Here is a 24983-nt window from a genome sequence, read left to right as displayed (position 1 = left end):
CAGCACCAAGTCGTCATATGTTGTGAATATGAACGCAACCATTGATTTCATCCGTTCATGTTCATCCATTTAAGCAACTACATACATTCATACTTTGACACTACAACCCCAAATTATTTTTCGTTAAACATTAAGCGCAAGGAAAGCTAAGAAGGACACACAGAAAACGACTTGGTCGCATAACTCCATCCATAAACCAATCAGATCCACTAGTTTCGTCACTGCTCTCATTTGCATTCTGGATGAAGGAAAGAATACTCTTGTGCATCTTTCTCGTTGTCGCTCTAACAATCCTGCACTGACAGAAAACCAGAAAACAAGACCAAGAAGCGAGTATCGAAGGCGCTCCTGAATGTCGGAAGGCACGGCGCTTACTCGATATCGATCTTCCTCGGCTGGGGGGCCTTTGCCTTGGGCACAACAATACTCAGGACGCCATTCTTCAAGCTCGCCTTCACAGCATCCTGGTCGACACGGGCAGGGAAAGCGAAGCTGCGGTGGAATTCTCCAACGCTACGTTCACTGACCCAGTAGCGAGGCGAGTTCTCATGCTTCGCCAGGTCTTTCTGCTCGGGCTGCTTGGAGACCTGGGTTTCGGTGTTGGCGTCGTCGGCGTCGTCAACGGTAGCTTGGAGTTTCTTCTGCTGAGTTGATTCGCCCTCTTCGATGGAGTGCTGTAGGCGCTGACCTTCTTCGCGGACGTGCTCGTGGTGGCCCGAGATGGTGAGTGTGCTGTTGTCGGTCCATTGGATGTCGATGTCCTTTTGCTCGATGCCAGGGAGCTCGCCGTGCAGCTCGTAGCCCGCTTTGGTTTCCTTGACGTCGAACTTCGGCGTGAAGGAGCTGACGGACTTGAATTCGCGGTCTATGTTGCGGAAGGCCTGGCGGTCGAATTCGTCGAAGAGACGGAACATGGGAGCAAACTCCTGAGTGAAGCGTGGGAAGAGAGACATGTTTTGTGGTGTGTGTGCGAAGCGTCGAGTTGTTGTGGGTTTCGCGATATGATTGAGTTGTTGTGGAATTCGTCGGATAGAAGTGCGCAGTGGTTGCATAGAAGAATTGATGATTGTGTTCGATGACTGTTGTTCTGATGATGAACTTGGGAGACAGATTGAGATGTTTATATACTTGAGTGATGAGATTCTGGAAGAATCGCAGTGTTGCTAGAAATCCCTTGCCTCCCCTGTCTACATGGCGTGAGGAAGTTCGGCAGTACTTCGGGTCGAGTCTAGAAACATCCAGGGCTCATGATGTATGATATCATTCCAATGCCAATAACTCGATCGAGCAACGACCCTCATTTGAGGAAGCTTCTCGAAATTATCAGTGCTTTTGTCTCGTGTCGGTCTCCTTCCCCAACACTGTATACAGCAACACCAAGACCTCTCGAACTTTCCACTGTCTTGGCACGGTCACGTGAGTCCGACACTGGGAGGCTTTCGACTGAGTTACTGCTTGCTCTGGCTATTCTGGCTACCAACAACTCTTTCTGTCCATGAGCACATCCCACCGCAGCTCTACCTGTGGATGTCTTTGATGCCGGGATCCGAGTAAGACTCGAGCGAGTTGCGACCTCTTCGGAGAAGGTATTCGATAGTGCCAAAATCCTTCTTGCCTACTCCTATGTTTTTGCGGAACTCTCCTCTAATATATCGTCAGGAATTCTGCCAAATCGTATCGTCAGAGCTAAAGCATGTACCTTGCGAAATCGCGGAAATGCGGGCGTGTGTCCTGTTGGTGTTAGCCGTGAGTCTCAGGGCTGGATATTTTGCGCCGTACACTCGGCTTCTCTCGCACAGCTCTCAGACACTGTCTGTAGAACGACAGTACATCCCTTTGCAGCCCTGATAGCCTGGCCATTGTTTCTCCGTCAAATGTTGCAGATGTTGCTGATGTCAACAGTCGAAGTCGTTACCATAGCCGAAGGGCCGTGCTTCACGGTACTAGCGGCCGTTGATCAATGACGACCTCGACATCTATGGAAGTAAAGTGCTGCATGTTTCGGTCCATACATGCACTTGGGAAACTTTGAGAGCCCGCGCCAAGCAGTAGACGGCCTCGCCGACATGCACATCATCGATCCTGCCTCCCCCCGCGTCGCCTTCACCACAAGGCTAGTGTGTGTTCGGCGATACCGTGAACCCGGTGACGTCGCTGATCTGCACCTCCACCACAATTAGTGTTAGTCCTGCATTGCACCCTCGATTCCAATGAGAAAGAGTTGCCGAGCAACTCATCGTGCTCTCTAGGTCTCGGCCTAAGTTTTTCTTCTCAGCCTCAAGAGTCGCCTGGTTCTTGCATCTCAACTCCCATACACGTCACTCACGATTGTGTTCCTAGTCGTGCAAAGAACGGCTTTGATAATCGTCCCGACCGCAGAGAAGATGCCCAAAAAGGATAATGGCATGGGACTTCGCTCCGAGCAGACGTGCCGCTGCCTCGCAGATATCCAGGTTTAGCTTCCATATCTACACGCTACTCTCTCTGCATACATATCACAATGCTGCCATGCAACACTGCAGTTTCAGCCTGCACACCGATGGCATGCGCGCATTTCGACATCTGTCAGATCAATCTGTTCGCCAAACAAGGTACCTAAATCTGCGGTGAAGCACATGCTCCGTTGGCTATCTTTTCCTGGAAAAGCCTCTGGCGATCATATTCCCTCACGAATAGAAGGCTTGCAATTTGGCGGCTTGCATATTCCGGTCAACTGGCATCACTGCAGTTCTTGACACTCCAGACAAACTACCCTCTTCTCTATCATTGCTATCTACGCGCGTACTTCAAGGATTAACTCATTTTATCAATTTTGCGCCGCTCAAGCTTCTCTTAGGGTTGACGTATTCGCCTGGACAATGTGGACAGCAATGGACGCGGGTTCCGGTTCTGCATATGGGCTGCATATCATAATCTCCACGTGCGTTTGCGCGTCGGACGACCGACCCGTTTGGTCCAGCCATGGAAGCATCTTGCAGGCTTCCAACCTTCGGGACGTCAAATAAGCGCCGTGCAGAAGATGAGACGAAGGATCATTGGCAATCATACACGCTTTGGCCGCTATCCTAAGGATTTAGTCACGAATCGTAGCAGTCCGCTTTTTGCTGGAACAACGTCAATGGCATGTTAGTTGTAAGCTGATTATTCCTAATGGAGTTAACACTCAGCACTTGGTTGGTTGGGGGTTGTTCCCGCTCCAGATCGACAGTCACGGACATGGCATCAACCACAGTTTCATATACCATGTTTCCAAGTTCAGACCACGGTCAGGTGGGTGAAGCCCCGATGCAGGTGAACAGGTTAAGCTTTCGGGATGGTTACAGTGGCATATGTAACATTCCTTACAATTACAATCAACGCGAACTAGCACCGGTTGACAACTGACAGATGACAGGTGTTAACGCGTCTGCAGGGCTACCATTCATCGAATGCAGTACCGACTGCGGCCTTGCAGATGTGTCCGAACGGACGATGCAACCGCGCCCATGTCTCTGGGATTCAGACGCCCTACGATCGGGTTTCGGAGCTTCCATACAAATCCACGTCCTGGACCGAACAGTCAGTGCCATCATATGTTCGTCGGATCGGCGAGTGCGACCACAGTTGAAAGACCAAACACATCATACACACATCGTCAGTTTTCCGCCTCGAAGCATGGCGACGTCTTTCCTCAAGGACGTGCCCACTCTTGGCTCTTGCTATATAGCTTTGCTATTATGCGCATCTCTCATCACCAACTCAACAAGTTTGAGAACCTCAATCCATCACTCCTTACCTTCTTGCTGGCAAGCCACACTCATTCAGGCGTATACTCTTAACGTGGTGTATTTCACTCCACTCAACTTCACCACTCCTTCGATCAGCGGCTGGATCTTCCGTATCCCTCTCCTCAATCCTACCGCAGCATCCGCCTCATACACTAGCCTCGACTATCCCGCATCATGTCTTCTCGCTCAAGTGACTCTGACACCCACTCCCAGCGAGCCTATCCAAGGGTCGAACAAGGCGTCCGAGAAAACCCGCCTTCACTGTCCTCGAGAATCAGAGTCGACTCGACAGACTTTAGAAACATGGGTGCTCACTTCTCTTCACCTACGACAAAGGCCTTCTACCCAGATGACATCGAATTCAGCGAGAGCGAGACATCATCGGAACCGAGGGAGTCCAGCTTGACCCCACAACCCATGACTATCCAGGCATTATCGCAGGACCACAAAGACCGTCCTACCAGCAACTCACCTTCGACACCCACACCCTCACCCGCACAGCGCGGGCCCTACCTGGAACCTTCAGAATTTCCCGAATTCAAGCGCCAACAAGAGCTTAAAAGGAAGCGCCCAGTCAGCTCAGGTACGCCGCATACTACCTCCGTCTCACATCATCATCATCATCATCATCATCCTCCCCTATCAACTACACCCCAACACCCTACATAACCCACTGTCAACTAACATTCCCACCAAGGCCACTCGAGTACCTCCTCCCACACAGCTATGCACAACCGCCCCCGCTACCACTCCCCGTGCACAACGGTAGACATGGACATCGCCCCTGCGTCCGGAGCAGCAACCTCGTTCTCCACCAGCCACACGCCTTCGCACCATTCTGCAGGCACAGTTGACGACGAAGGTGGAGAGGATGCGGAGAACGCAGAGGGTCCGCGACCACCGCATCCGTACTCTGAGTACCATCCGTATGATCCCGGATACGGACGTGGTGTTGTTGGCGAAGAGTAGTGGGACCGGCCTGGAATACGATGCGGTGCGATGTGGGTGTAGAGAGTGAGGAGCGGGTCAAGGGGGTTCAATATTTTGATATGATAGGTTGATCGTGCAGACAGCGCAATGCGCATGTATTTAAATTGGACAAATTCTCCACTCTCAATCGAGGAAACCAGCATATGCAATTCCACTAACGCCAAAATGCTACGTTTTTGAACACCGCGTATGCTTTCCCACCCACCCAAACGCCAAATATATATACATATACACACACACATCACGTCATCCCCTCCAAGCCCCGCAATCAAACCTCCGTCTCAATACCCACTCCATCCCGATCATGATGATGAAACAAGCCGCTCACCTTGTGCGTCCCGCGCCCAGCAACATGTTTCACCCACGCCAGCGTACGAGGGCCCTTCCACTGCATAATACCGCGATTCTTGCGATGCAGCTCCTTAGTGTGTTGTTTGTAATCCCTGAGCGAATCCAGAGTACTGCGCTTCCCATCCTCACTGAGTTTCGAATCCGTCTTTCTATGCTTAGTCAAGAAGTCGGGCTTGGAGTTCTTTGGGTCCTCATCATCATCCGACGACGACGACGAAGACGAGTCGTCGTCGTGCGAAGCGCTGGAGCGCAGGTTCGGCGCGCCGTTGTCGCCGTGGTCCGAGTCGTCCCAGTCCGACCACTCCTGGTCATTGCAGATGTCGAGGACTTCCATGACCTGGCGGAGATGCTTGTCACCTTTTGCAAGGCCGTTGTGGTAGCCCGAGAGGCCGGACCAGAAGGTGAGAGTCATTTCGACTTCGCCGACTTGCTCGCCGCATGAGGTGAGGATGTTGTTTTCTGCGCGCTTGAGGTCGCCTTTCCAGATGGGGAGGCGGATGGTGGTTTGCTCGTTGTCGGGGATGTCTTTGAGCCAGAGGATGCCGAAGGCGGGGGTGTGGTCGCGTAGGGTGGCGTCTTGGCGGAATTCGACGACTAGGGGTGAGGAGTAGCGCATGCGTACTGGGAGGCGGATGGGGCGGTCTCCGCGTGTTGTCCATACAGCTTGACCATCTTCCTCGTTGACTCTGCCATTCCTGCGGCGAGAGTGCAGTTTGTCTTTGGCAAGCGTAGAGCGGACCTTCATCCTGAGAGGCTGCAGGTCTTTCGGAAGGTTGATGGCTTTCACGCCGGATTTGATGTCCAAAGTCCCGTACTCCCAGCCGAGCAGGTTTCGTGGGATTTGGACTTGTACGCTGCGGAACACCATGGAGACGCGTGCGCGCCCGTATCCTACTCCACCCGATAGGGGGAAAACAGAGTTGACCTGACTGCGCTGGTGGAATACCTTCTCAAGCGGGAGATAGATGATACCAAGCAACGGATCGTCTTCGTGAACGCGATTGTCGCGGACAGCAATATGAACTTCTGTATTCCGGACATCGCGAATAAAGCGCTCGCAACCAGCATTGAAGAACGGCTTCGCGTTCTTTGGCTTTGTGCGGGTCTTGAAGATCTTCTTGTGGTTCAGGATGATTGTGCAATACGCAGATGGAAGATGATCATCTCCGTCATCCTCGTCCTCAGCTGCGCCCTTCTCCTCTGCCTTGGTTTTGTTCAGAACCTCCAGTTCCAGCCCTGTAATCTGATGAATCTGGATGCTGAGAATGCCCGATGGGTAGTCTTCGCTTGGTGGTGAAGCGATAATGAGTTGATCCTGGCGCTCCTTGAAGTCTTGAGCTTTTTGTTGTTCAACTTCAGTTCGATGATCCTCGGTGGCCTCTCTGAGCTTTTTTTCAGCATCTGCGTACACCTTTTTCTTCAGCTGCTCTATAGTCTTGATATTGGGATCCTCCTCTTGCCTTGTCAACTGCTCGTCGGTAATCCTATTCTTGGAGAAGTAGCCGATGCTCCAGACTAGCCTGCCAGGCATGGGCTCACCAGCCTTGACGGCCCTGAAACCGTCGTCCCGATCGCACATTTTGCCATTGGTTTCTTTGCTCTTCATCACCTCCTTAATGTCTAGCTCGATGCGTCCAAGATCATCGTCAGCAGTCGTGCGATCCGAATCCCATAGCTGGATTCTCAGTTTCTCATCAACGTCAAGCTCAGCAGATGTAACGAGCACAAAGCATGTCTCGTCCCAGTACGGCTCCATGTTCTTCTGCAAGACACGCGTCGACCATAACGGCTTCCCAAATTTGGCCCATGCTACACTTACGTACGGGTCTGCAGAGCCCTTGATAAGGGGGCCAAAGCTTGCGTCACCTTCTTTGAAGTCGTAAGCATGCTTGATGCGAACGACGAAAACACCCTGCGCAAGCGTGTCTTTCTTGAAGTCATCGCCCATCATCATATCCTTGAGGTCTAACGTCAGTGACTTGGGCGCCACGTACTCGGCGAGTGCAGCATCTATAGAAGACTGCACAAAAGATGAAATCAGGGGCACATCCATGAGGTTAGGGCCCTTTTTGATGAGTGGCACACATCCAAGAGTTACTCTCGGTTGGCCCAAGAAGGACAAAGTGCAGATTGAGAAAAACGGTGGGTCCGGAGTAAGCTGCAGTCGGAGACGTACAACACCAACAAATCCTGACAACTGTACCCAAACGGCTGAAAATATTAGCAGAGATCCTGGTATCTGGAGAAAAGAGTACACGTACGAAGCTTGACTTTTCCAGGAAGGTAGAATGAGAGAAGAAGATGGGCACGCTTTGCTCGTGACTTGATACCTCGTCCAGTAGAGGGTCGGTATGCGAACGCAACCTCGACATTAACAAAATCGCCCTCTTCAGCCTCCATAGTATCATGCGCTGCGTCTGGATCTTCGCCTTCGCCATTGTCTTGTACAGTTCGATCGCCCTTCTCCTCGTCTGCAGATTTTAGCTTTCCATCGGCGCCAACAGATCTGGCAGCGGCGCCAGTGGGAAGCCACCGGACGCCGAGGATTCGGATCGCTTCACTTCCTTGTCCGAGATCTTCGACGGCCACCATACGAACCATGCTCGGCAAACTAGCTTGCATAACATCCTATGAACGTTAGATGATTCGTTGTAAACAGTGTAGACGGAAGCATTACCTCAAGAGTATCAGCGATGCTAGTAAACAAGTCAGGATTGATCAGCGGCCACACGGACGCAAGGAGAGAATTCAGCCATTGCGCACTCTCAGCACTCGCGCCTTTTGCCAGCTTTCGGCCTCTCTTCCGCTCTGCATGCCAAACCTCGACATCCCATACATTCTTAATTCTATTTGCTGTCCATTGCCGCATGAATATTATGATACCTGCTGAGATCCCCAGCATGGATGCATATTCGACAACCCGGAACATGTGTCTTGTCCAGTTGGTTGTGTGGCGTGTGGGTGAAAACAGCGCACTCACTGTTATTAGACTAACAGCAATGACTCCTAGGCCTACTGTGACGGCATGCATATACACAGTGGTAATCTCGTTTCGTGTTGCATCGAAGTCGGGAGGCGGAAAGAGTGCTTGCATGCCGGCGTGCGAGTCCTGTGAATCCTGCTGGTCCTGTTCAAAATGCTCGTCTGTCTTTTCAATGCCATCCGTTCCGGTCCTTGTCTTTGGTTCAAAACCCACAGGCGGATTATTGACCTCTATGCTCTTCAGGTCCTTGTCGGTAAAATCATGGATTGTGACGGGCAGATGTGTGATTGGATCCGTAACTTCTCGTTTCGTTCCATCGGCATTAAATTTCTTCATCTTCTTGCGCGCCTTTTTCGGATTTGACTCATACTGTGAACCCTCTGTGGTGTCTTCGAACCCGTCCTGAGAGCCCTGGTCTTGTGTTGATTGTGTGTTTTTCGAGAAGTGGGTCTGTCCAGCATGATCCTCCGCCTCTGGCTCATCTTGTATCGTGTTCTTGTTTACGGCTGGGTATGTAGGGCCGTTATCCGCTGCATTGTCGTCATCTTTGCCAGTGAAGGCGTTGTACGCATCACCGAGCTTGTCACGTCTGCTTCGTTCGTTCGTTTCCTCTTGGTCGTCTGGAATGCCGTATCGCTCATCTCTCCGTTGCTGCTCTTCGCGATATCCAGATATTGTTGGTATCGGGTTATGGCCGCTGTGTGGGTGTCTGTAGTCTTTGCGTTGACTCTGTACATCCTCGATGCCGGACATGACGAGTTTTGCTGAAGGCAATGTCGATGGCGGGGAGGGTAGTGCTGATGGTTTGTGCTGATGGGTTGTGGAAAGTGATTGTATTGCCTTGTTCAATCAGTTATTCGTGAGGTCGAGTCGTCGTCAATCGCTGGGCAATGTTTCATAAATCTCCGAGCAAGAAAACAGGGAATGCGCTGAACAGAGCTTGAATCACGAGGTGCGGATGTCGATGCCGGTACAAGTCACCAATTACGTCTCCGTTTGTATTTACGATTTATGGTTATGAATGTGCCGACAAGGTTCTCTCGGTCATAACCTGCCATGAAGCACTACTTGGCATGCAAAAGCTGCACTGAAAAGCCGTTGTTGCCGTTCGTGAGCTCGATCGGAAGGTATGACGTAGCCTAGTCGATGCTTTTGACGCGTTCTTGGGGGCGATCATGGACCCGATGGCGGGGATATCCAGGTGCTCGGCACTCACGACCCGGTAGATCATGACACCATTTGAGATTTTGAGAATGTTTGTTTTCACCAAGGGATGAGAAACACAAGGCATTGAATGTATCTGAACATGTAGTTTAAAATAAAATATCCCGTAGGACTTAGCGCATACTCGTTCTTCGAATCTCAGCAATTGCCTTTCTGCGATGCTCGCTTGGCGCAAACAGCGCCTCAATCAGCCCGACCACCTCCTCCGCCTCCATCTCCAGTTTCAGCTCGCTTTCTGTCCAGAAATACTTGATATCCGCCAAACTACCGTCCAAGATATCAGACAGGTACTGAAACTTGAACCAATTAGGCGTATATATGCCTGACATGTCTCTCGTCTCTCCAGCGTCATTTGGTGTTTGGAAATGCTGAGATAGTGTCGTGAGGGAGTTGCAGTAGCTATATAGTTTGCGCGACTCGTCTTCGGCAATATCAGGCATGTCTTCGATGTCGTTGACGAACTTTGTCAGAGCAGTTGACACTAGTGATCCAAGAGATTGAAGCAGCGCCGAGTGTGAGAGAATGGGCTGCCACTGTCTCTTCACGTCGCCTATTCTGTCAATTGTCGTGGCGATCGCGTCGTCACAGACTGTCGAGAAGGGAGCGTTGGTGCATCCTTGGAAGCCCTGTGCATCCTCCAGGTGGTCTCTCACTATTTGTCGTTGTGATTCCATCTCCCGCCCATATGCGCGCTTGCCGAAGCCATCGATTGTTTTAATGTCGGCATCGAGTCTAGGCTTAAGACGAACAGACGGCCGAAGCAACTCAGGTAGGTTGGAAGCCGTGTCTTTCTCGGCTTGTTCCTGCATGAAGATTCGTAGGCGGTCCGATAATCGTTGGCAGTCATTGTAGATCAGCATGTTTCCAGCGATGTCTTTCGAGTAGTGGATTGCGGCTGTAGCTCGATACATGGCAAGCAACAAGCTGGGAATAGTGTAAAGACCCCCACTAGCAGGTGCAATGGCAGACCTGACGAGATCAGGTGAGTTCAGAGTCTCCACATCTGCAACAACTTGGATGATAATCTCCATGATGGAATCGGGAATGGCCGTCACCGTATACGTTTCTCGCAATGTTACCTCCTGCTCCTTAGGCGGCTTTTGAGATACAGACTTTCTGTTCGTCCTTGGTCTCTCTGGTGATTTTGTTACAACATCCAGTGCTGAAACTTGCTTTGTGTCTTCGCCATCGCCCCATTCAGCACCCCAATCTTCTGCGTCCTCGTCGTCTGCTTGCTTCGTTGCGTGTGCTTCACCTTGTGCTTTGGATTCTTCGGCGGGCTCCTCATCTTCCATACCCCAAGCACTCATGTCCTCCTCTTCTACCTCCAGAGCTTTGGACATCTCTGCCTCCTTTTCGGGGTCTTCTCCTTCGTCCCAGTCAGCGCCCCATTCGTTGTCTTCTTCTTGGCCATCATGTAGTGCGTCACCCTTGGAGATGAACTGTGTCTCGATTCTTTCCACGGTCGTCTTCTCCTGAACTTGTTTCTGGAACATGATCTGTACCTTGCCGATGGCAGCCTCTTTCTGCTTGGCCAGCCAGATCTCAGCGGACCTGTCAACCCACTCTGTCAGACGATTCTGTCCTGACCACCCAAGCTCATCCAAATACTCGACAAGACCCAGTACATATGACAGTGTCTCTTGAAACTCGTGCACCCCGTCTGTCGATACTGGAACAGCAGGGAGAAGCAGATTGGATATCAGCCGCGACGCAATGACAGGGACTAGTTTCAAAGACAACGGCATGGCGATTGCTTCCGGCAGGCGGGTGCTCAGGTACTCGGCTATGATGTGGATGTCTTGCAGCGTAGGTTTTATACCCTCATCGTTCATGGGGCCTGTGCCCTGAAGGTCATCTCCTCTGACCTCGAAGCCACATACAACGCTGTCGGTGCCAGTCGTGAGTCGAGGCGCTATGATACTTCTGTCTAGGTCGCGGCTTAGCCGAGAGAGGAAGCTGTCGAGAAGGTTCAATCTTGTAAGTGCTTCGACAACGGTGTGAATCTCCACGACTTCTTCCTGTTCGATCGATTCTCTCAGTGAGATCTTGCGGTTCGCGACGTCGATTAGGATGAGGCCGTTCCATGACTCTGTGATATTCTCCACGACTGCCTTCCTCAAGGTCTCTTGCTTGGTCTTCAGCACGCCAACTACTCTCGTAGTCTGAAAGGCACCCAGTTTCTTGAAAGCCTCGTCTGCATCCTCCATCCTGTCTAGCGCATACATGACATGTCCACCAACTGCAGCATCGCGCGCCGAGTCTAACAGGGCGGAGATGTCTCGTAACTGTTCCAGGACCTGCGCGAGGCTCTCGTTGTATGCAATTTCCGATTGTAGTAGGCTGGTCTTGCTCGCCGCATCCTGAACGCGCGCTGTGTTGTCCTTGCCTGCTTCTGCTTGCTGTACGATGTCTTTGGCAGTTTCTTGCGAGCGCTTGATGTCGTCCTGCAGTTTGCGCGCTTGGGCTATCCAACCGTCGACGTCGGGTGCGGCTTCGCGAGAGACTTTGCGGATTTCGTTCTGCAGCACCTTGTCAGCTTCTCCTAGGTTGTGCGTGGTGGCGCCTCTATGAAGTACAAGCCATGCTCCATTTTGCGGATTCGAAAGAGTGACATGCGTCGTGTCTGCACAAGCTGCTGAGAAGACGTGTCTTGTCAGTCGAGCAATATTCCAAAGCCTTTCAACAGTCGGCGCATGGCTTGTACTTCAAACAGGACACACGCTGCAGTTCCAACCTACTTGTGTGTCCACCCTTGCCCTCTCAACAACCTCTAGCAGCTTTGGTAGTGCGCTCGGTGGCACCGTCGCAGATGCCACATGCTCATCTTGCGGAAACACTCCATGCTGCACCGACTGGAGGATGGCGTCGCCGAGCTTGTCGTCTGAAACTTGCAAAGACATCGGAGCTATCGACGGTTTGTCATGTTGAAGTTGTATGCGCCCGGGTGAGTGTTGGTAGATTTTGCCCTGCAGTCGCGACGTGGTTGTGACATCGCCCTACGCAATCGTTGTCTGTGCGCCCGAGTACGGTCGGCCATCTTACCGAATCCGCCAACCACCAAAATTAAAACGTTACACCGTATAATTACAATAATTACTAGTACGTAAAGCGTTATATAGGGAACTAAATATTACTAAATATAGTAAACTAAGTATATTTTTTCTTTTATAAGCTAATAATTCTATTATTATTATAGTTAGGTATTATATTATAAATTAAACTGCTTTTATTACCTAATCTAAGCCTTATAGGAAGACTTATATTATAAGAAGCTACTATATAAGTAATAGTTTACTATTAGTATTACTTTACTATTACTAAAATCTAGTAAATTAGGTTTCTATTATTTACTATATTATTTAGATAAACTAGTTTACTTACTTTCTTATTTAGAGGTATAGTACTTAGAGTTATTAAGGTCTTTTAGCTTTAGAAAGTTATTATTATTATTATTATTATTATTTTTATTAGTAGTATTATTTATAGTAGTAGTAATAGTATATTTTATATCTTTAATTTTAGCTTATTTACGCTAGGCCTCTAAAAATATAAATAGTAAGTAATAGTAATAGTAAAATAAAACTATTATACTTACCTTTTTTTCTTTTTTACTATATCTTTATAGCTAGCTAAGTTATTATTACCTAAAGTTACTTTTTATTTATATTTTTTAAGTTTATATTATAGTATAAACTAAAAGTAAGGTTTAGCCTTATATTAAAATTAAAAAATTTAATATTTAGTTAAGGATCTTTAATTTTTAATTAAGGATCTTTAATTTCTTACTTAGGATTTTTATTCTTTTACTTAGAATTTTTATTTTCTTACTTAGGATTTTTATTTTTCTACTTAGGATTTTTATTCTTTTACTTAGAATCTTTATTTAGTATAACTTTTTCTATATATTATTAGCTTAAGTAATAGTTTAATTATACTATTATATATATAGGGCCTTCTTTACAGCTTCTACTTTATAAATAATTAATATAAGTAATAGTACTAGGTAACTATTATACTTATAAGCTATTTAAGGCTTATTTTTTTTAGTAAGTAACTTAATCTTACTAGTTAGTTTAGTATTAAGGTAAAGTAGAAAAAGAGGTATATTAGTTATACTTAGTATACCTAGAACTATATAGTAAAGAGCCTAAGAAACTATAAATTACTTTATTAAGTATTTATTATAGTTTATAATACCTACGTAATAAGTACTTAAAGTATTTTAAAATCTTTTAAAAAGGTTATTAAAGAATTTAGAGGTATAGTTTTAAAGTTTAGTTATTATAAATTAGTTACTTATTTTATAAAGTATATACTTCTTTTTAAGTTCTATATTTATAGGGCTGTTAATACTTAATACTATAGCCTATTTATATACTTTTATACTTAGCTACGTATTAATTATTAGCTAGAGGGTATAAAGAAGGTGTATTATATAAAAAGTAATATTTATATTTTTTAGTTAGATAGTAACTTATTTACTATAAATAGCTATAATATTAGTAGCTAGAAGTATATTAGCTATATAATAGTTTATAAGTATTATTACTTACTTTTAAAAATTACTATAGCTGTATACTTAACTATAACTTAAAGAGTATAAATTATACTAGGTTAGAAATAAACCTTATTAATAAAGATACTATTAGTATATAAATTAAGAAAGTTATTAGTAAGGTTATATATTACCTTCTACTATAGTACTTTTAAAGTTATTTACCTAAGGTCTTTTTAGGCTTTACTAATCTAATAAAGGGATTTATCTATAGGTAATTAATAATAGTTATTAAATACTATTACTATAGTTTACTTACTTAGATTATAAGTATACTTTACCTTTAGCTTAATACTATTAAGTATAACTTTATAAAAGATCTTATATTTATATATCTTTACTATTAAACTTATAATACTAGCCTTTATAATTCTACTAGAAGTAAGGCTTTAAGTAGTTAGTAATAGTTTAATTATACTATTATATTATATATATAACTAGTAATACTTTTTTTACCTCTCTTTTTAGAAGTACTAGCTATTATAAGCTATATATATTAGGTTATATAAAAGTTTAGTTATAGATTAGTAAAACTAAAAATTAGTAAACTAGTATTTAGTAGTAAAGATATAGTAGTAGTTAGGCTTATATTATACTAGTATAGTTTATATACTAGCTAAATAGTACTAGTACTCTATTAAAATTTTAATTTTACCTATACCTTTAATAACTACTAATAAAATCTACTAGCTATACTAAATTATTTAATAAGCTAGTAATAGTTACTAAGAACTATTACTTTTTATAAAATAACTTAATAAAAGTATATATATATATAAATATATACCCTTAGTAATTTTACTTTACCTAAGTATAATACTATACTACTATAGCTACCTACACCCTTACTTATACCTATACTTATACCTATATCTATACTTATACTTATATTTATACTTTTTATAACTAGTAATCTATATATACTCTACAGCTAAAAAGCTAAATAGAAGTAAATACTATAGTAAAAATATATTACTACTTTTTAAGGTACCTTTTATAAGTTACTTATTATAAGGGGCTAACCCTAAGAGTAGTTGCTAGTATAAATTAGATAAATTTGCTAAGGATCTATAGTACTAGTTTTCCTCTACTTATAGTTCTTCTAGTAGTATACCAAGAGTTTCTAAAGTATAGGTAGTAGAGTAGGTATTAGTAGTTAGGCCTGCTAAGCTCTAAGGCTTTACTTACTAAGGTTTTACTAGGCCTAGCCTATTATATAAGCCTCCCCCTAGCAAAAATTCTTATATTTTAACCCTACTATAATACAACGTGTTAACCTATTACTAACACCTCTACCTATATCTATATGCGTATTTTTAGCTTTAACTTATATATGCTTTTACCTCTCTTACTCTTCTTTATTAATATAGTTAATACTTATGCTAGTACTGTTTCTAGTAGTAAGTAGTCTACTTCTACTACCCTTACGCCTACCTAGCGCAAGAGGAAGAAGGCTAAGATAGATACTTAGAGGGCTAATCTTACTAAAGCTAAGGCTAAGCTTTCTGCTACTACTTCTATATTTATATTTAACTTATTTAGTAAGAAACCTAGTATAAGTTTCCTGTCTAAGTTTTACCTATTCTTTTACTTATTTCCTAATATTATCTAAACAGACGCCTACCTTATAGCCTACTAACTGCTCTGCTTCTATAGTTAACGTCCTCTTTATTAGTAAGCTTAACTCTTCTTGCTATATTAACTACGTAATATATCTAGCTACCTAGAGTAAAATTTATAAGTTTAATAAGGGTAGGGCTACTTACTATTACTACTTTACTAAGGTAAATTCTGCTTATTATACTGTAAGTTTACTAGAATTACTTTCTTCTCTTTATTTATAGCTAATATTTCTATAGATCTCTAATAAACTTAAGCCTACTATTATTTATATCTATAAGCTCTTACTACTTATTAAAATAGACTTATAGTTCTCTAAGTTGCTTAAGAACATTAATAAGGACTTTGTCTAGAATCTAAAAGAGGCCTAGAATAAGGCTTAAGAGCTTACTCCTAGCTAGAAAGAGTACTAGAATAATTATACTTCTAACTTAGTTACTAAGAGTTTACTCTATAAAATTACTAATAAGTTAGGCTTAATATGCGCTAGTATTTAGAAGTAGAACTAAGGCCTTATAGACTTAGTAAGTCTTCTCTTTAGTATCTAAAACCTTATTTTCTACCTGTTTTTCTAGCTAATCTATAGGTTTTCTAGGCTTTTACTATTAATAATTAGACCTACTCTATTACTTAGGCCCTTAAAAAGGTTATTAAATCCTAGGAGTTAAGCTGCTTACCTACTAAGTTTAATTTCTTACTGCCTTATAGCTATAGTACTAGTGTCTTAGCTTTTAGTTCTTTTAGCAGTAGCCTTTAGGCTTCTACTATTAGCTCTTCTAATTGTCTTTTCTAGTCTAGATAAGAGGGTTTAGTCTCTATTGTTTTTAAGTATACTGTTTCCTAGAAACTTAGAGCTACTAGTAATAGTAAGCCTAATAGGTATATTAATAAGTAGAAGGATAGTTTTTAGGCTATAAATACTAATTAGGAATAGGTCCTACTAGTGTTTTCCTAGGTTCTTTAGTGTTTATAGGATAGATACTCTAGATATTTACTAGCTTTAGGCTAGTTAGCTTCTTACTATTTCTCTCTTCTCTCTACTATATATAGGTAGTTAATTTTATCTTTATTAACCTATTTCCTTATAGCCTCTATATTTTTTATTTTTCTTTAGCTGCTTATATTCTTAGCCCTAGTAAGAGCACTTATTAGTGTACTACCTATAGTTTCTAGTAGTACTATTACTAAAATTACTACCTTCTTTACTACGCCCTACTATTACTAGGGCCCCTAGTATTATTGTAGTTTATTAGAGAAACCCTTACAGAACTTCCCTAGTAGTTTACCTATTTTATTTTATTTATTTTCTAAAAAGGCTAACTAGCTATCTAGTGCTTTAGCTTTTTTAAAGTTTTCTATAGGTTTCTATAAAGTTATAGCGTAATTCTTTTACTTAACTAGGTATTATTTTCTGTGTTCTCTACTATAGCGTTTCTATCTTTTACCTATAATTTCTTTAATTTTCTAGTAGTTTTCTAGTTCTCTATTAATATTTTCTAATATGCTTTTAGGTTAGTAATTATTAGTATCTTATCCTACTAAGGGGTTTCTAAAGTATAGCTGTAGCCTATCTATATAAAATACTAGGTAGATACTAGAGAGAGTGTTTAACCTTATAGTATAGAGGGAGATTACTTTCTCTACTTAGAACTTTGTATTTTTCTAGTCTAGTTTCTTGCTTAGCCTGCTGTTAAAGAAGTATTTATTGTACTATAACTATACTTAGTCCCTCTCTTATAGTTATAGTACTTTTTATTAATAGTAATTAGCCTAGATTTCTTAGAGTTATTAGGCTTCTGCTATCTTTACTTATATATAATCTAGTATTTCTATAAATTTTATAGTAAGTGCTCTAGCTAACTTCTTTAGATTATTAGGCCTCTAATATTATTACTAGATTACTTATTTTACGTTTTTCTGTACTGTATCTACATTATATCTATATTATAGAAAGAATAGGCTAATACTAGTAGATACTGTATTTCTTCCTTTAATAGTAATTTAAGCAGTAAGATATATTAGTACCTAGTTATCTTATTTCTAATTAACGTAGGCCTGTAAGTAGGATTCTATAGTACTATTTATTCTTTTAGTAGTACTGTTAGTTTCTAGATAGTAGCTAGTAGATACTTAATAGGTAATACCTAATTTTTTATAGAAAGTTCTTTAAAAATTTCTAATAAACTAGCTACTATAGTTAGATATAATAGTATCTAGGAACTAATAGTAGGCTATAACTCTTTCTATAAAAGCTCTTATTACTATTTAGGTATCTAGGTCTTTTAATAGAATAAGTATTATGTCTTTACTTAACCTATTTATAACTACTATAAGGTACTAGTACCTGTTGCTTATAGGTAAATTAATAATAAAGTCTATTAAGATTTTCTTCTATACTCTGTCTAGAAGGGGGAGTAGTTTTAGTAGTCTTCTTTTTAGTTCCCTCTAAGGCTTAGTTCTTTTATATATATTACAGTTTTAGATAAATTACCTTATTATAGATAATATTCCTAGGAAGAAGTAGTTATAAGCTAGGATTACATAGGTGTTTTTATAGCCTAGATAGCCTATAGCTAGAGATTTATAGGTTTTTAAGATAATTTTAGTACGTAGTTCTTTAGAATCTAGTACCTATTTTTACCCTTAGTAGTGTAGAAACCCTTTTTTATTAATAGTATACTTTACTAATAAGACTTTTAAGTTTAGATCTAGGAGAAACTTCCTCTAACTTATTTCTACAGCCTCTTTTACTTTTCTGTACGTTAGGTTATTTTTAGCTATAACTTTCTATATTCTCTTAAGCTCCTCTAAGCTATTATAGGCTAGAGTAGAGTTAGTAGTAATTCTTACAGGTATACTATTAGGTTCTAGTAAGGAGTTATTATCTACTAGAGGCGTATTGTTAGGTTTCTAAGGCTATAGACTTTATATTTAGTAGTAGAATAAAATACCTACTTCTTTCTTTCTTTTAAGTTAGAGTTAGCTCCTTACCTATAGCTGTAAGAGCTAGAATTCTCTTATCTTTATACGCTTATTATTTTAGCTTATTAGTAAATCCTCTTCTTTTTAGGAGAGTATATTAGCTCTTCTATTAACCTTCCTTAGGTAGTATATAAAGGTTAAATTAAATTAGCTAAGTATATTTAACTAGTGTATATACCTCTTAGATAGTAGTCTTATAGTATAGAAATACTCTAGGTTCTTATAATCTATAATAATAGTAAACTTTAAGACTTACTAGAGTTTAGTACTCTATTAATTAATATACTTTATAACAGCTAATAATTCCTTATTATATATAGTATAGTTTACCTTAGCTGCTGTGTTCTTTACTAAGTAGTATACTACTGTATAGAGTAGCCTATCTTTTTTAAACTATAAGAGGACTCTGCTAGTTACCTACCTAGAGGCGTTATATTTTATTACTATTTCTAGGTCTAGGTTAAAGTTAGCTAATGCTAGTTTAGAAATAAAGGCGCTTTTAAGTTTAAAAAACGCTGTTTCCTAGGGTTCTCTCTATTAGAATACTACTTCTTTCCTAGTAAGTTTAGTTAGTAGGGTAATAATTTCTAAGAATCCCTTAATAAACTATTAGTAGAAGTTAGTAAATCTTATAAAACTCTAAATACTTTTAATACTTTTTAGCTATTTCTAAGTATAGATTACTACTATCTTCTCTAGGTCTATTTAAATACTACTGCCTACCTCTATTATAAACTCTAGGTACTTAGTCTTTTTAACGCTAAAGTTGTATTTATTAATATCTAGTTATAGGCTTACTGCCCTAAGTTTCTAAATAATTATCTTAACCTAGTGCTTATAATCCTTCTATAATCTGTCTAAGTAGATAAGTATATTGTCTACGTAGGCTAAGCAGTATATATCTAAGTCTTTCTAGAGTACCTAATTAATATATTATTAGAATGTGCTAGGGGTGTTAGTAAGGCTAAATAGAGTAACTAGCTATTTATATAGCCTAAATTAGGTACAGAACGCTATTTTCTATTTATCCTCCTCTACTACGCGTATCTAGTAGAAGGCTTAGATAATATCTACCTTTATAAACTATTTTGCTTTAGTAATTTAGAATAGTATCTTATAGATAAGTAAGAGGAGATATCTATCCTTACGTATAATAGCATTTAAAGCTTAGTAGTTTATATAGAATTATAGCCCTCCTCTAGGTTTCTTTATAAATAAAATAGAGGCAGTAGCGCTAGATTTACTTACCTAAATAAACCTATAGTCTAGGTATAATATAAGTTTCTTCTGTAATACTAGTAGTTCTTCTCTTAATATATTATATAGTAGCCTCTATAGAATTTCTACTAGCTTACTATCTTTCTCTATAGTCTTAATAGAGTAGTTAATAGTAGCTCTTCTTAGTAGTATAAGCTTATTAGCCTTCTTTTTTAGAAAAGTTCTAAACTTACTTTATAGATAACTTAGTAACTTCTTCTAGGAGTTAACTATTTTCTTTTTCTTTAGCACTTTCTTAATATCTACTATAGAGGTAGAATATAGTTAGATCTGTTTATCTTTCTAAAATTATTTAGCCTAGGCTAAATATACCTATGCACTAATAGCCCTAGAAACTTCTATAGGTATTCTGCCTTCCTAGCTCTATATCCTAGTCTAGCTGTTATAGATAAATATAGATTTCTTTACTAGTACTAGCGTTACCTAGTATCTATCTATTTAGAGTTTTCTTAGGATAAGGTTGTACTCTTTATTTCCTTCTAGCTTATAGGCCTATATTTCTTTCTTATAGCTATCTATATCTATTTGTATTTAGATAGCTGCTTCTATTTAGGAGAACTTCTCTCCTACTCTAATAATAGGTCTCTGTGTAATTATAGTACGCTTTAGATTATTATTTCTTATAAACTTAGAGGAGATAACTAAATAAGTTAAGCAGCTAGTATTAATTAAGGTAGATACTATAGCTACGTTATTTATAATTATATAGATAGTTAATAGTTTCCTATCTAGCTAGTTCTACTAAAATAATAAGAACTACTTTTCTTTTTAATCTAGTTTCTTATACCTCTACTTATATCTATATATAGGGGTTTCTAGTTTTCTAAACCTACTGTTTCCTTATTTAAGGACTCTTCTAGGTTATAGGTTACTATAAGAGTAGCTTAAGCTAGATAATTAGCTAGCGCTAGAAAGCACTTATTAGTATAGTGCCTAGGTTTTCTATAATATAGATATAGGTTCTTTTTTTTATAGAGGAAGTGCTCTTCTTTAGAGGCCTATTTAGCTCTATTCTAGGTTCTACCTATTACCTTAATTACCTAACTAAAGTAAGCTTTTAAGGGTTCCTAATCTATAGGGTTGTTTTAGGGAGACCTTATATGTAAGAAGGTAGACCTAATCTTAGCTCTAAAAAGATTTTCCTTAATAGTAACTACCTAAGTTATTAGTAACTAGATAGTCTAGTTACTTAGCACTTCTATAGATATTATTTAGTCTTGTAGGTTAGGCTATAAGGCACTAAGATACCTTATTTTTAGGTTATTAGTATTACTCTTCTCTTCTACTTTAAAGGCTAGCCTTATAAATTCTACGTTAAAGTATTATAAGGAAAGCTTTCTCTACTAAAAGGTTTAAAGTTTCTACCTAGCCCTCTTAGTATATAAGTTATCTACAAATTATTTATCTAGGAATATCTATAGGCCTTCTATAGTACCTATCTTGTTATAATCTATTTATAATAGGGTAATACTAGCTATAGGCCCCTTTAATTAGTTAAAGATATACCTAGGGCCTAATCCTAGTCCTCTAATATTATGTTCTAGCTTATAGTTTATCTAGGTTTAGAACCTCTAATAGTCCTTCTAATTACTATTAAAGTAGTTAAGATTTAGTATCTTAAAGTTTTTTATATAGGTCCTAGTAGTTACTGTAGGAAAGGTTAGTTTTAGGACTACTTTTAGTCTATATACCTCTTCCTTTAATTATTAAACTCTCTGTTTAGAAGAAGTAGGTACTAGCAGCGTATTATTTTTAAGAAGGTTAATCTTCTAGGTTAGTGTCTATAGCGCGTTGTATAGTTCTTCTAAAAAGGACCCTTTATTAGATTCTTTAATTAGTTGTTTCCTAGCTACTACTAATAATAGGCTAGCTATTAAGATTAGTATATTTATAAACCTTATTATCTATTATTTATTCTCTTAAAGACTTTAGGAAACTAGCTAAAGTTTTAGTAGAACTTCCTATTTATTTAGGTTCTGTCCTGCTATAGTTTATAGGCGTGTTTTAATTGCTTCCTGTATAAAGCCTATCTCTACTAGCTGTAAAGCTTTTGCTTTTAGCTTAGTAACTGTAGTATCTTTTTTAATAGATATACTGCTAGTAGTTCCTAAGGTACTTCTAATACCTAAGGGTGTTTTTATAAGCAAATTTAAATATAAGAGGTTAACCTTAAGAGTAGTTACTAGTATAAATTAGATAAATTTGCTAAGGATCTATAGTACTAGTTTTTCTCTACTTATAGTTCTTCTAGTAGCGTGCTAAGAGTTTCTAAAGTGTAGGTAGTAGAGTAGGTATTAGCAGTTAGGCCTACTAAGCTCTAAGGCTTTACTTGCTAAGGTTCTACTAGGCCTAGCCTATTACACTTATAAACTAAAGGGTTTATTAAATAAAAGTAAATAATATATAGGTAATAAGTTTTAATTTTAAGAAAACTAAGAAGTTTAACCTTTATTTTTTTAACTAGGCCTAATATAAATATATTAAAGAGCTAAAAGTTAATATAATAGTTACTTTATACTATTACTAATAATTCTAGGTAGGTAGCTAACTAGTTCTAAATTTAGAAAGCTAAAGTTAAGTTTCTTAAACTTAAGAGTATATTTTTTAAAAGGTATATATTCTATAAATCTACTACTTTAAAACTTAATAATAATACTTTTACTTAGCTTAATATAGTAGAGTTTAGGCTTTATAATATTAGAGTAAAAGCTAATATAAAGGTATAAGTATCTTTATAATAATACTAAACTTAGTACTAAAATATAGCCCTAAAAATAACTACTTAGTTATTTACTTTAATTACCTATACTTTATAACTTATTAAGTAGTACTACTTTATAGTAAAGTTATTCTATACTTTAATTATATTTTACTTTACTAATTTTATTTAGAGATATCTTTATTTTATACTTAAAGTTTATATAGCTAAGTATATAGAAATATTTTAGATTTAGCTAAAAGGGTAGAAATCCCTATATTAGCTAAGGTATTCTATATTTTAAGTAATTATTATAATAGTCTTATTATACTATTACCTACTAATTACTATATAGGCTAGAGTTATAAAGAATTTTTATAAAGTATATAAAACTAGTTACCTATTAATTATTTATTTACTTAATAAGTTTAGTCTCTTTATTATTTTATTTAATAAATTGTTTAAAAAGCTAGAGTAGGTTATAATATCCCTTATTATAACTACCTAATTTTAAGAATAATATCTTAACAGTAGCTAAGCTTTAGCTATAAAGGATAAATTCCTTCTACTTTCTAGTCTATATATAAATCTTACTATCTAAAAAATATATTAAGTTATAAACTTTAACTATTTTAAGGATAATAAGGTAGTTAAGCTACTAAAAAGACTTATATTACTATCTAGTTAGTATTTTTAAGAGATATAAAGGTAGGTTATACTAGAAAGCTCTAACTATAAAGCTATATTTATATAGAAGTAATAGTTAAAATAGACTATTATATATAAGGCTTAAACTTATACCTTTATATAAGTACTCTAGTAGATAGAGTTTAAGTAGTAATATTAGGTTAAATAATATAGTAAATACATAAAGTAATAGTTAAACTAAACTATTACTTTAATATTCTAATATAACTACTAAATAAGAGCCTTATATACCTTTACTTCTTATTATATAAGTACTAGCTATTTTATTATTAAGCTTTACCTTATTAGTTAATTTTTACTAGCGCTTATCTAGAATTATAGTAGATAAAACTTAATCTAACTTAGTATTAAGCTTATTAAAGTTAGTAAATTATTTATTTACTTTTTAAAATATATCCTTACTACTATTATTTACTAAATTAGTTAAGTTTAACTTTTAAATATTTTTACTATTACTTACTAACTTAGTAAAACCCTTATTAAGATTAATAGTTACTATCTACTTTTTCTTTATTTTTTTTAGTTTTATTAGTAAAGAAGAAAAGTTTAAAAACTTAATTTTAGTTAACTTAGGTTTAACCTTAATCTTAAAATCTTAAAAGTTAAATTATAAATAAATAAAGTAGTATCTAGTATATACTATTTATTATAAAAAACTTATTTCTTTAATAGTAAACCTTATCTACCTTTTTTTTTCTTTTTAAGTATTAAAGTAGAAGATTTATAGATATTTTTAGTTTCTTTTACGTCCTTAAAATAGATATATTATTTTAGGTTTATAGCGTATTTATACTTATAGTACAGGTAGATAGACGCAATACAGTAAGAATTTAATATAGTAACTTAGTATAGAAGCTAATACCTAGCCTCTTTTTATATAGTAAACATTAGTAGAAGTATATAGTAAAGGTAATAGAGAGCTAATTAGCTATCTCTTAATAACTAGCTACTTAATATACTAATATAGATACGTATTTAAGAGCCTAGGCAGCTGTTAGTTAAAGTTTAGTTTAGTTATAAACCCTAGATTATATTATAAACTATAGCTAGGTTATAAAAACTCTTTAATTAACTAGTAATCCTAAATATATAACTAGGGCAGCTTTAGTAGGGGTATAGGTAATAACAGTTTATATAGATAAGCTAGCATATAAATATTCTTTATACCTTAGGAGTCTTTATCTATCTATCTTATCTTTCTTTATAACTATAATTATAGTTAACTAATAATATAACTCTATTAGCGTAGCCTAGGTATTCCTACGCTGCGTCTTGTAGTAAGCTAATAAGTAAAGGATTAAGGTAAGTAATTCCTAGTACTAGTATAGTACTTTAAATATCTCTAGTAAGATCTCTAAGGACCTAGTTAGGTAGTAGGAGGAAATAAAGAGTATTACTTAGTATAATAGTAATACCTTTTACCTAAGAGATAAAGATATCTTACAGCACCTTAAGCTTAATAAGAGACTTAAGGTACAGCTCTATAAGGTTAGAGTTTAGCTCTTTCTTATATAAGTCTATAAGACTAATAGGGCTTTCTTTAATACTTAGCTCTTCTAACTTAATAAGCTTACTACTAAGCAGCGTAATAATACTACTCTAACTAAGGATAAGAGCTGCTTTAAGTAAGCTTTTATAGATCCTAGGTACACTGCCTAAAAAAAGAGAATTATAGTAGTAATCTAGGAGGTATAATACCTTACTGTAGGGCTGTATAATTAATATAGAATAAGGATAAAGCTAGAAGTAGTAGTAATAGCAATAGTAATAGTAATAGTAATAGCAATAGTAATAGGAAGTAGAGAGTTATAACTAGGTTAAACT

At 38.5% G+C, this 24983-nt stretch overlaps 5 protein-coding genes across 5 annotated transcripts; 1 reads left to right on the top strand and 4 right to left on the bottom strand.

Moving 5' to 3' along the window:
- Positions 1-56: 56 nt before the first annotated feature.
- Positions 57-1036, bottom strand: P153DRAFT_363136 (HSP20-like chaperone). The gene has a single exon (XM_033667305.1). The coding sequence runs from the start codon at positions 951-953 to the stop codon at positions 372-374; it is 582 nt and encodes a 193-aa protein (XP_033528537.1). The 5' UTR covers positions 954-1036; the 3' UTR covers positions 57-371.
- Positions 1037-1073: 37 nt separating this feature from the next.
- On the bottom strand, positions 1074-1996 carry P153DRAFT_363134 (uncharacterized protein). Its single transcript, XM_033667304.1, has 3 exons — positions 1780-1996; positions 1700-1731; positions 1074-1644 (listed from the first exon to the last, which is right to left on the bottom strand). Exons 1-3 carry the CDS (start codon positions 1858-1860, stop codon positions 1518-1520), a joined length of 240 nt encoding a protein of 79 aa, XP_033528536.1. The 5' UTR covers positions 1861-1996; the 3' UTR covers positions 1074-1517.
- A 1061-nt stretch (positions 1997-3057) lies between these two features.
- P153DRAFT_105890 (uncharacterized protein) lies at positions 3058-4360 on the top strand. The gene is made up of 2 exons (XM_033661878.1): positions 3058-3270; positions 3388-4360. Exons 1-2 carry the CDS (start codon positions 3151-3153, stop codon positions 4171-4173), a joined length of 906 nt encoding a protein of 301 aa, XP_033528535.1. The 5' UTR covers positions 3058-3150; the 3' UTR covers positions 4174-4360.
- A 478-nt stretch (positions 4361-4838) lies between these two features.
- Positions 4839-9147, bottom strand: P153DRAFT_307044 (meiotically up-regulated gene 190 protein). The gene is made up of 3 exons (XM_033664649.1): positions 7786-9147; positions 7370-7736; positions 4839-7319 (listed from the first exon to the last, which is right to left on the bottom strand). The coding sequence occupies exons 1-3, from the start codon at positions 8842-8844 to the stop codon at positions 5026-5028; spliced, it is 3720 nt and encodes a 1239-aa protein (XP_033528534.1). The 5' UTR covers positions 8845-9147; the 3' UTR covers positions 4839-5025.
- Positions 9148-9380: 233 nt separating this feature from the next.
- On the bottom strand, positions 9381-12277 carry P153DRAFT_307043 (uncharacterized protein). The gene is made up of 2 exons (XM_033664648.1): positions 12057-12277; positions 9381-11837 (listed from the first exon to the last, which is right to left on the bottom strand). The coding sequence occupies exons 1-2, from the start codon at positions 12216-12218 to the stop codon at positions 9429-9431; spliced, it is 2571 nt and encodes an 856-aa protein (XP_033528533.1). The 5' UTR covers positions 12219-12277; the 3' UTR covers positions 9381-9428.
- Between the last annotated feature and the right edge of the window lie 12706 nt (positions 12278-24983).

This window comes from Dothidotthia symphoricarpi (assembly GCF_010015815.1).
Source record: "Dothidotthia symphoricarpi CBS 119687 unplaced genomic scaffold P153scaffold_2, whole genome shotgun sequence".
Lineage (NCBI taxonomy): Eukaryota > Fungi > Ascomycota > Dothideomycetes > Pleosporales > Dothidotthiaceae > Dothidotthia > Dothidotthia symphoricarpi.
The sequence above is the reverse complement of the archived record's forward strand: the minus strand, read 5'-3'. Positions and strand labels throughout refer to the sequence as shown.